General features: G+C 36.3%; 1 protein-coding gene across 1 annotated transcript in view; it reads right to left on the reverse strand.

Moving 5' to 3' along the window:
- CFAP47 (cilia and flagella associated protein 47) overlaps positions 1–12,943 on the reverse strand; it is a 500,885-nt gene that overhangs the window by 334,293 nt on the left and 153,649 nt on the right. Inside the window, exons 28-29 of the mRNA XM_039256279.1 lie at positions 9,844–9,969; positions 8,473–8,704 (exon numbers count right to left, since the gene is read on the reverse strand). Of these exons, the coding sequence (XP_039112210.1) occupies positions 8,473–8,704; positions 9,844–9,969 (358 nt within the window). The remainder of the gene's footprint in view (positions 1–8,472; positions 8,705–9,843; positions 9,970–12,943) is intronic.

Consider the following 12,943-nt stretch of genomic DNA (forward strand, 5'->3'; position numbering starts at 1 on the left):
TCAGGACCTGAGCTGAAATCAAGATTTGGAAGCTTAACCAAATGAGCCACCTAGGTGCCCCCAGATTATAGTTTTAAGACACAGATTGTATTTATTTTTATTTAATTTTAGAAAAATTTAAATTAAATTTAAATTTAAAAACGGGGGGGGATAGGGGCAGAGGGTGAGAAAGAATCTTAAGCAGGCTCCACATGCAGTGTGAACTCTATCCTATGACCCTGGGATCATTTTGTGAGCCAGAATCAAGAGTTGCAAGTTCAACCAACAGAGCCACCCAGGTGGCCAAGACACAAATTTTAAAGTAATTACATGTACTATAATTAAGATTAAGAATGTAGTCATTGGGGCATCTGGGTGGCTCAGTTGGTTAAACATCTGACTCCCGATTTTGGTTTGGATCATGATCTCGTGGTTTGTGAGTTCAAGTCCCACACTGGGCTCTGTGCAGCCTACTTGGGATTCTCTCTCACCACCTACCTCCCTCTGTTCCTTCCCCACTTGTATTCTCTCTCTCTCTCAAAATAAATAAATAAACTTAAAAAAAAAAAAAAAAAGAATTTTGACACCAAAAGCTTCGGAATCTGTCTCCCTCTCTCTCTGCCCTTCCCTTGCTTGTGTTTTCAATCTCTCTCTCTCTCTCTCTCTCTCTCAAAAATAAACATTAAAAAAATATATAACTGGGGCGCCTGGGTGGCTTAGTCGGTTAAGCGTCCGACTTTCGCTTGGGTCATGATGTCGCGGTTCGTGGGTTCGAGCCCCGCGTCGGGCTCTGTGCTGACTGCCAGCTCAGAGCCTGGAGCCTGTTTCAGTCTGTGACTCCCTCTCTCTCTGACCCTCCCCTCCTCACGCTGTCTCTCTCTCTCTCTCCTAGAAATAAATAAAACNNNACAAAAAAAAAAAACAAAAAAAAATATATAACTAAAGACAAAATTTATAAATAAACAAATCCAATAAGTAAAATTATGAGAGAAATGGATGCAGTTAACAGTAGACTAAATCAAATGAAGGGAGAATTGATGTAATGAAATATAGGCCATAGGAAAGTATCCATACTGAAAACACAGAGGGACAAAAGGATGGAAAATACCAGAAAAGTAAGCAAAGGAGAGGGGCCCACAAGAATGAGGTAGTCCCATAATTGAAAGGATATCGGCTGAGAACTTTCCAAACTTGACAATAAAAAATCAAACCAAAGATCAAAGAATCACTATGAATCCCAATAACTACAAAGAACAGGCTCTTTATGATACAACATTTTCAAATGACCAAGAACATGTGAAAATTTTCTTAATATCAAGAGCAGTAAGATGTCAATTCAAACCACGTACATCAGAAGGAGCTGATATTGAAAAGGCGGACATTGTTTCTTAGCATAAAGAGCAAGTGGAACTTGCATATATGACCTGTGGGAGTTGAAACTGGTACACTCACCCTGGAAAACTGCTTAGAAGTATCTTCTAAAGGTGATCATATTTCTAAATTTCTTTTTTTCTATTATTTTTTGAGAGAGAGACAGAGAGCACGTGAGCATGAGCGGGTGGAGGAGCAGAGAGAGAGAGAGAGAGAGAGAGAGAATCCCAAGCAGGCTCTGTGCCATCAGCATGAAGCCCAATGCAGAGCTCAAACTCTCGAACCATGAGATCATGACCTGAGTCGAAACCAAGAGTCAGACACTTAACCAACTGAGCCACCGAGGTGCCCCCCACCTGCTTTTTAAAAAAAAAATTTTTTAAGGTGATCATATTTCTTTCTTGTGATCAGGCAATTTCACTTTTAACATATATGCCTTTCAGAAATATGTAACAAAAGTCAAAATTTCTATAGTAGCATCATTCATTATAGAAAACTCCAAAAGCCAGTGAAATATCTATAAACAGAATGATGAGATTATAGAATATTCAGACAATGGCTTAGTGTACAGCATTACTACTAATCTACTCTTAAATGAAAAAAATGAATCACATGAACGTAATATTGAGCAAAAAAAAAACAAAAAACACCCAGATGCTACCAATAAAATGCAAACTGTATGAGTCTTCCTACATAAAATTCAACATACAAAACTAATCTTTGGTCCTAGAATTCAGGGTAATGGTTACTATTTTGGGAGGTGCAAGGGAATTGGAGGTGGCAGGGATTCAGAGACACAAGCAATGGTCTAGTTCCTGGTCTAAATGGCAGCTACATACATGTTCACATAGTTTTAATTCTATCCATACATTACATGGTGACAAAAATCATTAAAATGTAAAGAGATCTTAAACTCTGGAGTTTACGATTTACGCTTAGATGATAAAACTGAAAAAAATAAAAAAGAAATGATTGACCATAAAAGTCAAGCTAGTAATTTCTTACAGTTACAGACATTTGGTAGATTGTGAGGTTCATAAGAGGCTTCTGGGGTGCTGCCAAATTGATAGGTGCGCAGGAGCTTGATCTGGGAGTAAATTGAGGGGTTTTACTTGCTTTGTGAACCTTTCTCTATGTGTGCTTTATTTCATGATTTTAAAAGTCACAAGGAATCAGCTTGGGTCATCAAAGGCTCTCTAGCACAGAAAGACTGACCAAAATTAGCTATAAAAGTACTGCCCACAGGTTTGTTAAAGGAAAAGGTGATGTTGTTTGTCAATAACTGAATTGCCCATTGAGAGCACAAATTATGATGCAAAAACGACAGTATTTTCTTTAATATCTGTATGTATGCATATCTCATAAATGTAAACTTCGTATCAATTAAAAGCTTGATAATTAATTGTTAGCAATATTCCTGGTCTTATTTACATATTAAGATGGTAAATGATTTTATGTTTCTGTTTCACTTGTGAGAGTCCTCCAACTTTGGAGATTGAAAATATGCACAAGCAGGGGCACCTGGGTGGCTTAGTCAGTTGAACATCCGACTTCGGCTCAGGTCATGATCTCCTTGCTCGTGGGTTTGAGCCCCACATCAGGCTCTGTGCAAACAGCTCAGAGTCTGGAGCCTGCTTTGGATTCTGTGTCTCCCGCTCTCTCTCTCTCTCTGCCCCTCCCTTGCCTGTGCTGTCTTTCTCTCTCTGAAAAATAAATAAACATTAAAAAAATTTTTTAAGAAAATATGCACAAGCCAAAGGCTTGTACCTGTACCTGTGCCATGATTTATCTTTTCAGATAAAGAAACCACCTGCCAATTACCAATATCGCCAGCAAACAAGAAGTAAAATGGTTAAAGAAGGAAACTATTGAAAAGAATTGTAAAATGATTCCTCATTCTTAGAGTGATGTGGAGAAGTGAAAAGAACTCAGGGAAGCCAACTCTCATCAGTTATTTAACAGCTTTCATTCTAACACTCTCAGTCTAAAGACACATTTTTGTGACTTTGTTGGACACGGCTGGCGGAAAGAATAGGCAGGCTGCCCAGAAAAAGAGGTGAAACTTTATGTTTGTATTATTAAATTTATCAGTGATCTTGCCAGCAGCTCAAAGTGGCAAAGAGAAAACCATACCATACACACACACACACACACACATGCTTTTTAGTAAACATCAGAAGTTCCTGTACTAAGCTGTCAAAAAATCCTGTGCAAGGAGAGGAGAAATATTTTTAATAAAATATCATTTGGTAAGTGCTTGGAAAAGATGGGACATAAATTTACCTTTCACTGCCAAATAGAAGAGATGGTGAATACAACAAATGAAATCAGAAATACATAACACTAAAACAGAATCTTAATTCAATTTAATATTAAGAGCTAACATTTGCTGAATACTTACTATGACCCAAGTCCTGTTTTAATAAAGGTATTAACTCTTTTAAATGTCACAATAATCCTACAAGGTAGGTATTATCATTACCTCCTTTTTACAAACGAGGACACAGAGGCACTGAGAAAATATTTTATCTGGCATGTTCTCATTATAAACGGTAGAACATTCCACTTATTTCGATTTCCCATGAGATTCTATATATTTACACTAAATGAGAACTTCTACAATGGAATTTTAGCTTTGAAACTATTTGAACCCTTTCGTCTAAGCTTCCTGACAGCCATTCCCAGATGTGCTCTTGGTGTATGGCACTGAGATGTACTGCAATCACTTCTTCCAGAGGCACTGAAATTTCCACGATTTAAATGTCCATGATTTAAATGTTTCTGTGGTTAGTTGTGTAGAGATCTTCCTCAGTAGTATATGGAAAGAAATATGAATTCCCACAATTCATCCAACTTGAAGTGAGGGGACTATGTATGATGTTTAGTACATTTCCTCTGATGATTTCTGAAACATAAATTGTGCTCTCTCTTATAGTTTGCAATAGCTATATCCATCTTTTGGTGATTTGGGGAACAGTTGAAAATAAATAATATCTAAGGGCCTCGAAGAACTGAAACCAGACTACTAATCAATACAGGTAATCTCCTCAAATAATTGGTTTCTGCTATTCCACCTGAATATCTCCCAAATCAACAAATGAAATGGGCCCTATTGCCTGTCTGCTACAAATGGGTGTTTGTAAAGAGTGAAATTACCTGAGATAATACACCAATAAAGCAGGATTACTGACAACCCGTATCTTCAGGTTCAGGAAAGGTGATGCATAAATATGCCAAAAATATTCAATAATGCTAAAGGAAAACAAAAACTTTTTGATATCCACACCATAATTCACAAAAATTCTAGACTTCCAGGTTATACATCCTATAGTAGATGACTTTCCAGCTGGGGGGTTCTTGCATATGAGGCCAGGCAATTCCACTTTCCCTGTTAACATGGCTGACTATAGTAGAATTCATGGCTTGCCCAGGACTTTGAGCTTCATTTGGTCTGAAATCCTAGATTTAGCCTGTATACATTAGGGTTACATAACTCTCCTCTCCTCAGTTCTAGACTCCTGTATTCTTCATCTTCTTGAACTGATACACCTAACCATAGGTACATATACTGTTCAGCCTAAAGCTAAAGACAAAAATACCAAATGGTGGAGCTCATGTCTTTCAAGTGTTAAAGTTTCCTAAATCTTATTTATTTATTTCATTTGGGTTCACGCCCAGTGTGGAGCCCAACACTTAAACAAGTGAGCCACCCAGGCGCCCCATAAAGTTTCCTAAATCTTAATGTGATCCTGTAATAAACGGAAAGTGGAAGGGTGCTTAAAAGTACTGGCACTACGGGTAGAATGGGTGTGTTCAAATCCTGGCTCTACTGTTTATCAGCTGAGTGACTTTGAGAAAGTTGCTTATTCTCTCTTTGCCTCAGTTTCTCATCAGTAAAATGAGGTATGTAAAGTACCAACCTCACAGGGTCATTATAAAGAATAAATGAATGAATTCCCACAAAGCACATATAATTATGCCTTGTTCATAGAGTCTAATACATATAAACCATTATCATTAATAAAATACCAACGCAAAATTATTTTTAAAGGAATAAGGTACGAAACATATTGCAAAGCAAGTTCAGTAGATGGATTATTAGACGACAATAAAGAAAGCAATAACAGAAATGACAGGGCATTAAGCTAGGATAAATGGAAGAGTAAAACTACAGAAAACTGTGAGAAAGAAGAGCAACTTTCTGTTCAGGATAATAAAATGAACATATGTGCTTATCTTCTCTCCCTCTCACAATATTTCTACAATGTCAGAAAGACTGGAGACCTGTAACAACACTAAAATTGGGGAAAGAGTCATTAGTATACCAACAACTCTGAAGAATATCTATAAAACAAAGAATGGGTAGAATTGTACTGAGGAATAAGTTAAAATGATGGACTGCATAGCAGTAGGCTACAGGGGGAGAGGACACCATTTTTCCTAAAGGAATATAAGAGAGTCAACAAGATTAAAGCTGGCAGATACAGAGGGAGGAAGTGACCTATGGTATGTTAATAGCGATGATTAATTCAACTGCTATATGTGGAAAAGATATTTGAGAAGGCATGCATTCATAACATATAAAAAATGCTATTATTAAAGTTAATAAGGAAGGAAAGGAGGAAGGGAGGAAGGAAGGAATAACAAAACTATAAATATCAACTTAAAAATTTTATAGAAGACTGGAAGAGCAAATGAAGGTGATCTACAAACATACGAAAGCAGATACAGAAAAAGATGTCCAGTTATAACACAGGACATAACTGAACGTGGTATAAAGGATCAGTCATGAAGGCTTCCATCATTCTAACACGAGATTAAGAGAAAGAGAAAACAGAGGGCAGGAAATAGGAGGTACAGAAGAATAGTCGAAAGATGAGTTTTCTAAGTGAAAGGTCCTAATGAATACCAAATAGAATGAATGACATAAAATATTCCCGTGCTCAGATTTTATTACACAAAATGCAGAATACATCAGCAGGGAAACGGGAACCATAAAATAATTCTGAGAGAAGGAACATGGCACTCACAAAATATGACATCAGACTCCTCATCAGAAAAACTGAGTGATTCCAGATGATGTGGTAATGCAGGAAACATTGAGGTGGAGGTTCAAAGATTGGCAACATTGTATTACTTTGAAAGAATCATCTTAGCTGAGGGTCCATGATCCAAAGATTACAAATAAAGAAGTAGCACCAAATAACATCATTACTTGGACAAAAATTTTATTTATTTAAAGTTTTTTGGTTCAGGGCAGCTTTCTTTACAGGGCTAGAAAGGTGCCCATATCCCCTAGAACTGTCTTTCCCCAATGACATGAGCTGTTCCCCACTTATCAAAATAGCAAGATACTCAACTCCATCAGGGAACAACCAGACCAGCAATGTAACTCATGACTAGGGATATAAAATAGAAAACTTACCAGAAAATCACCCAAAAATAAAATAGATTTTTAAGTAATTTTTTTAATATTCATTTTTGAAAGAGAAAGAGAGAAAGAGAGCGAGTAGGAGAGGGACAGAAAGAGGGAGACACAGAATCCAAAGTAGGCTCCAGGTGTCAGCAAAGAGCCCAATGCAGGGCTCAAACTCACAAACTGTGAGATCACGACGCCAGCCCAGATGCCCCAGATATATTAAATCTCAGTATCGTTTACATTAAGAAAATATAGAACAAAATAACATAAGTAAATGCTCCAAAGTTAATGTGAATGGGCAAATATTCACGACCACAGAAATCTAATAACATATTATACAACAATTTAGCAATCATTATAGTAAAAGTATATAGAAAATAGAAAATTAAAATTAAAAATCATAAACAATTAAAAAAAACAACAAAAATGAGGACACATAGGTGGCTCAGTCAGTTAAGCATCCAACTTAGGCTCAGGTCATGATCTCGTGGTTTGTGAGTTCAAGCCCCACATTGGGCTCTGTGCTGACAGCTCAGAGACTGGAGCCGGCTTCAGATTCTGTGTCCCCCTCTCTCACTCTGCCCCTCCCTTACTTGTGCTCTCTCTGTCTCTCTCAAAAAAATAAAAAATGAAAAACATTAAAAAAGTAAATAAAAATTATAAATGAAGAAGATATTATGAACTTATACACAATAACACTAGCAAGTCACTACTGTCAAATAATGAATTGTAAATGCCTGATCAATGATTTCCCCTAAAATGAAAATATATCATTAAAATTTACTCAAAATAGGTACAATTTTCAGAACAACCACCAAAGCAGAAAACTGAAAATGTTATTAACAGAATAACTTCTCTAAAAACTTTCCTGGAGTCAGGTGATTATATGATCAAGCCTATACATTTTCAGTGTATCTGCTGTATTAATTTTCTCCCAGCACAGGTAAAGATGAAATATAAACTAATTCATTCTATGAAGCTGATACTGTCCATTAATTTAAAAACCTGAAAAAGATAACTTACAGGAAAACTAGAGATTTAGCATAACGTAGCTGACTCCTAACTACAGAGGCAAAAATTCCACTATGGCCCTTGTAGCTACAGAGATGAAGTGCTCGCCCCTGTGGTACCAGCAAGTCACCCCAACTCTGAAAAAGGAGGTAGAAAATGTGTGAGAACCACTACAGCAGCAATGTTACAACAAGGGCAGAGCCTAAATTCTAGTTTAAATTAACAATCGAATGACTTGATATAAACCAAGGCCGTTTATCCACTTTAGACATGATGAGTCCTAAAAGCATGTTAAAGACTAAAGTAAATGTACTGTCTACCTGACCATACTCTAAATCGAGAGCTGTTATTTCCTTTAGTTATACATGAGGAGTTTCCAAACTTTTTTAAATTTAAAAGGGCTTCTCCTACCCATAGTTTACCCCTTCTCATTGGACAGATGAGTAAACTGAGGTTGAGAGATTTTCAGTGCTGACCTCAAATCATAAGATATTTAGAAGATACTAAAAATCACACCTATACTAAAGAATCTATATTTGCACTCTTTTGCTTTTCTGAATAGCCTCCTCATAATTTATCAGTGTAGAACAAATCATTTAACACTGTGTTTCACTTAAGACAACCACAATGAATAGATTTTATTTTATCATATGATACAAAGCAAGGGATTTAGAGAAACACAGAACTGTTACCTTCTTATAGTTTCTGGAATAGAGAGAGAATGGGGTCCTTCGGGCCAGCCAAAGAGACTGAACCAGGTCTGAGCAGCATGAACGACCTTTTCAAAGAAGTCATATCCCTTTGTTCCTTCTTCAAGAGAAAAGAACTGCTCATTTTTCTCTTCCTTTTTCATAGATCCCTCTTTGTCTTTCTGTGACGTTTTACTTTTACCAGAGTTCAAACTTTCAGGTGTTATTTCGATTCCTAAAATTCAAATTTGTTTGTAAAAAAAAAGGGGTTATGTCACCATAGAGTAAAACATCCTGTCAGCTAGTGCAATTTGCATGTAGACAAATAAAGCTCATTCTATAAATTATTCTATGTTCTCAAAGAAACTATGAGTCCATGGACTGTATCTTAAAAATACGAAAATAGATTTGTTTTCAAAGACCTAAAAGAAATACTTTAAAAATAGATGAATTTCAACAAAGGAAGTCATTACATTTTCTTCCTGCCATAATGGTATGGGAAACATTCCCCAAAATGAATGCTTCATTTTCAATTAATATGTAAAATATTTTGACAATTCTTCAGTTCTATTTATTAGAATTAAACCTTAGCTAAAAAACTCATAGAAACAAAATATTGGTTTCATATTCAAAATGACTTTATATCCAAGAGAAGCACTTCAATAAAATAAAACACCTCGTTAGAGAAATTTTCAAGAAAACAAAATGATTTTTTTTTTCAAAAATATCTACCCAACAGCACAAGCACACACTCCCTGAAAAATCTCACAATATTTAATTTTGTTTGGTCCATTCACGAAACAGGAAAATTTTCCATATGACTTACATCCAGAGAAGAGAATATTTGAATAGTTTATTACAAATGATAATCCCAAATTTGCATATTCATCTACTTCTCTGTGCTCATCTCTTTCTAAGATGGGTATTACCGGATCCAGCTCAATACACAGACAAACCGCTAGTGTGACAGTTCCCAAACCATAGAGAGGGGTTTTGGGATGTCACAGCAGATTCAGAGGGGCTCTCCGGGACATTTAACATTTTAGTTAAATATCACTACAACACATGTTGGTGGTCACATGGGTTTTCAACCAAACTATTTAATAAATGGAAATGCTTGGCACATCTTCCAACCTAGGGGAAAAGTACTGAGAAGGTAAATACACTGTGAACAAAAGCCATAAGAGAACCTCTATCCCAGATCACCGGAGAGAGCTCCCAGGCAATATGACCCACTTCAAATTAATGAAAAATTCATGGTTTTCTTCGTGGATTTCTTCTTACCTGATAAAGCCTACGTTTTCAACTCAATAATATTAAGTAGATCATGTTATGAACTTGGTTTGCTCAGTACATTATTGATTTGTCACTTACCAACAAACAGTTTTTTCTTTGTAGGCTCAGCGTCGCTGCATTTAATCGAAGCAGAAGAGGGTAAACCAGTTTCTTGGTAGGGAAGCAAAACATTTTCTCCACTCTTCACAGAAATGTCACTCTGATCTACAAATGACACATTGGAACACAATAGGTCAAAAAGCATTTGTGAATTAACTATCAAATTACTGAACCTGAATTTCATAATTTTATATATGCTATATATAATAAAATCTATATATTAAATCTATATTATATGATAAATATGAATATATACATATAAGTAAAATTTTTAAGGTTTTTATTAATTTTTGAGAGTGAATGGGGGAGGGGCAAAGGGAGAGAAGGGGACAGAGGATCTGAAGCAGGCTCTGTGCTGACAGCAAAGAGCCCGACGTGAGGCTCAAACTCACAAACTGTGAGATCATGACCTGAGCCTAAATGGGATGCTTAACCGACTGCATCACCCTGATACCCCTAAAAAGTTTTTTTTAAGTCTAAATGTCCATTCCACTTAAAATGTCAAGAAAAAAACCATAAAGGCTGATATGGTTTTTTGAATTGAATTAATTTTTTTTAACGAGGCAATTATTATGGCATATGAGAGTTTTTAGAGAATGGACAATGCTCAGCTTCAGGATAAACAAAGATGTGTAAACCATTTAAGATATTTCTACAGTGAAATTTTTGGAATTATTAAATATGGTGCTCACGGTTGAATATAAGAAGAACATCACTAACAGAAGTAATTTCTTCTCAGTCAATTTTCTGAAATGAAATCACTGCTTGGTTATGAGCTGACACTATTTTGCACAGCCTTCAATCTCTATTCGTTAGAGTTGCTGTCTATACACTAGGATTTGCCAACACGGGAATCTGAACCAAGCCAAAGGTAATGCTAAGAAAAGGCGTAGATATGAAAAGACCAGATTCTCTATCTGCTTATCTATCTATTCACATATATGCATATATATGTATATTCATATAAATATATGCATAATGTAATACTGTCAGAAAAGCATGGCCTTTGCAGTTAGAAATTTCTAATTTGAAATCTTGGCACTACAATTCCTGAGCTATTAAATCATGGGTATGTTCTACAAGATCTCTGAAACATGTTTTTATCCATAAAATGAAACTAAAGGTTCTGAGCTCATGAATTTGTTGTGAGGGTTACTTTACAGGCAATAACATAGATAAGTAAGCTGTTATACATGAAGTTTCTTCCATTCCTTCAATAAAAAGCCAATCAGAATTTGATGGAGAATCTTTATCGAGTAGGTGTGCATATCTCTGCAACATTATACCAGTAAAGACTTCATTAAAATGAGTGTTAGAAAATTCAATGATAAAATGATTCACTGCGAATGCATTAGGCAATATCTTCTCAACTTACTATCAAATGATAAAAAGTTCATATTGGGGTACACACCCACATCTGTACCCTTCAATTAGAGTCAATGATTCATATAACAGTTTTTATTTAGCATATTAGCTATAACAAATCATACTGCCTTACTTTTTGATTTACTTAATAGGTTTTCAGATTTCACCTTTATTGAATGTATCATACTCCAGGGCACACTTGCTAAGTGTGTAGGCTCTGACGCCTTACAAATTGGGTTAGAATTCCCTGGGGCAAGCTGCTCAAACTCTTTATGACTCAGTTTCTTAATGAGTTAAGTGACTTTAACAGGAGTATCAAACTCAGTTGTTAGGGGGCCTAAATGCAACATCAAGTATAAGGTAGTTAGCAGAGTACCCTATGCCTAGGAAGCATTAAATCTATATTATAACTTATGACTCTACATATTTCTAAAGATATTTTAGAATATTTAAAAATCATATTTTTCTATAGTAATATTTACCGAAATGGATGCATTATTTTTAATCCACAGTTTTCACACTCAATCAAACAAACACTACGACCTATTCACTTTTTTCTTTTAAAGAAATAGCAATATTTTATACAGTAACTCCTCATTATTTTTGGGGGGATATTATGAAAAATATGAGTGTTAAAGCGATTATAATAATAGTTATGATAGTAATAATAATGAAATGATAATAGTAATAATAATTTCTAGCTATTTACTCGATTGAATCCTCATAAAAGCCTTTCGAAATAGATACTGTTACAAACCTATTACTCTTCTACCATACGCATTTTGCTAAATAACAGATGTTTGGGGATCTGAGAATTAACAATAAAAGTGTAAGGCAAAATGGTGAGATGAGAACATGAAATAGACTTTCAACCCACATTCTATGATACTTTATCCACTGCTCTTTCTGTTATGTTGTGTTACCTGAAATCTCGCCCACTACTCACGTATGTTAGAAGAATATAAAAATATAACACCAGGACTGGTCAGAAATCTCTCAAATTTTGAGACCGTGTATAAAATTTGTAATATATATGTGCTCAGAAGCAACAGTCCATGAGGTGAGAAGAAGCCCAGGAAAGCATGGTATGTGGAATTCCAGACAGAGTATGAGGGGTTGGGCCCAAGGTTCCACAGTGTGAACTGCTGCTCAGTAGGGAAGTAACAGCAGTAAAATTGAAGAATGCTCTGCCTCATCCCTGACATATCCTTCCTGTTAAAGAGAGCTATGCTATTCGAAGTATTCAGTTTCCTTTGCTATTTTTCTCCCTGTGGGAAACCAAGTGGTTTATCTGACTGGTAACTTTGCGAGGAGTACAGCAGGAATGCGTGGCCTAGATTCACCCTTTTTCCTCTGTGGGAACAAGTCTGTCCAGGGAGAGGATATAGTTCCTTGTTTCCGCCAGCTGTCATCCTGCACTGGCCCCCAAAGCAGCTAAGAGGGAGGCATAATTTGAAGGCCAAGAGAAAGCAAGGTTAGCTAACTAAGCAAGGTCCCAGGATGAAGGGATTCAGAGAAAGGAATGGTCTAAGGCAGGAGAGTCTGGCCTTTCCCAGGTTTTTTTTTTTTTTTATATTTTATTTATTTCTGAGAAAGAGAGAAAGAGAGACAGCGCGAGCAGGGGAGGGTCAGAGAGAGAGGGAAACACAGAATGTGAAACAGGCTCCAGGGTCTGAGCTAGCTGTCAGCAGAGAGCCCGACGCGGGGCCCGAAC

Source organism: Hyaena hyaena, unplaced genomic scaffold, assembly GCF_003009895.1.
Source record: "Hyaena hyaena isolate Hyena2069 unplaced genomic scaffold, ASM300989v1 scaffold_12, whole genome shotgun sequence".
NCBI classification, from domain to species: Eukaryota; Metazoa; Chordata; class Mammalia; order Carnivora; family Hyaenidae; genus Hyaena; species Hyaena hyaena.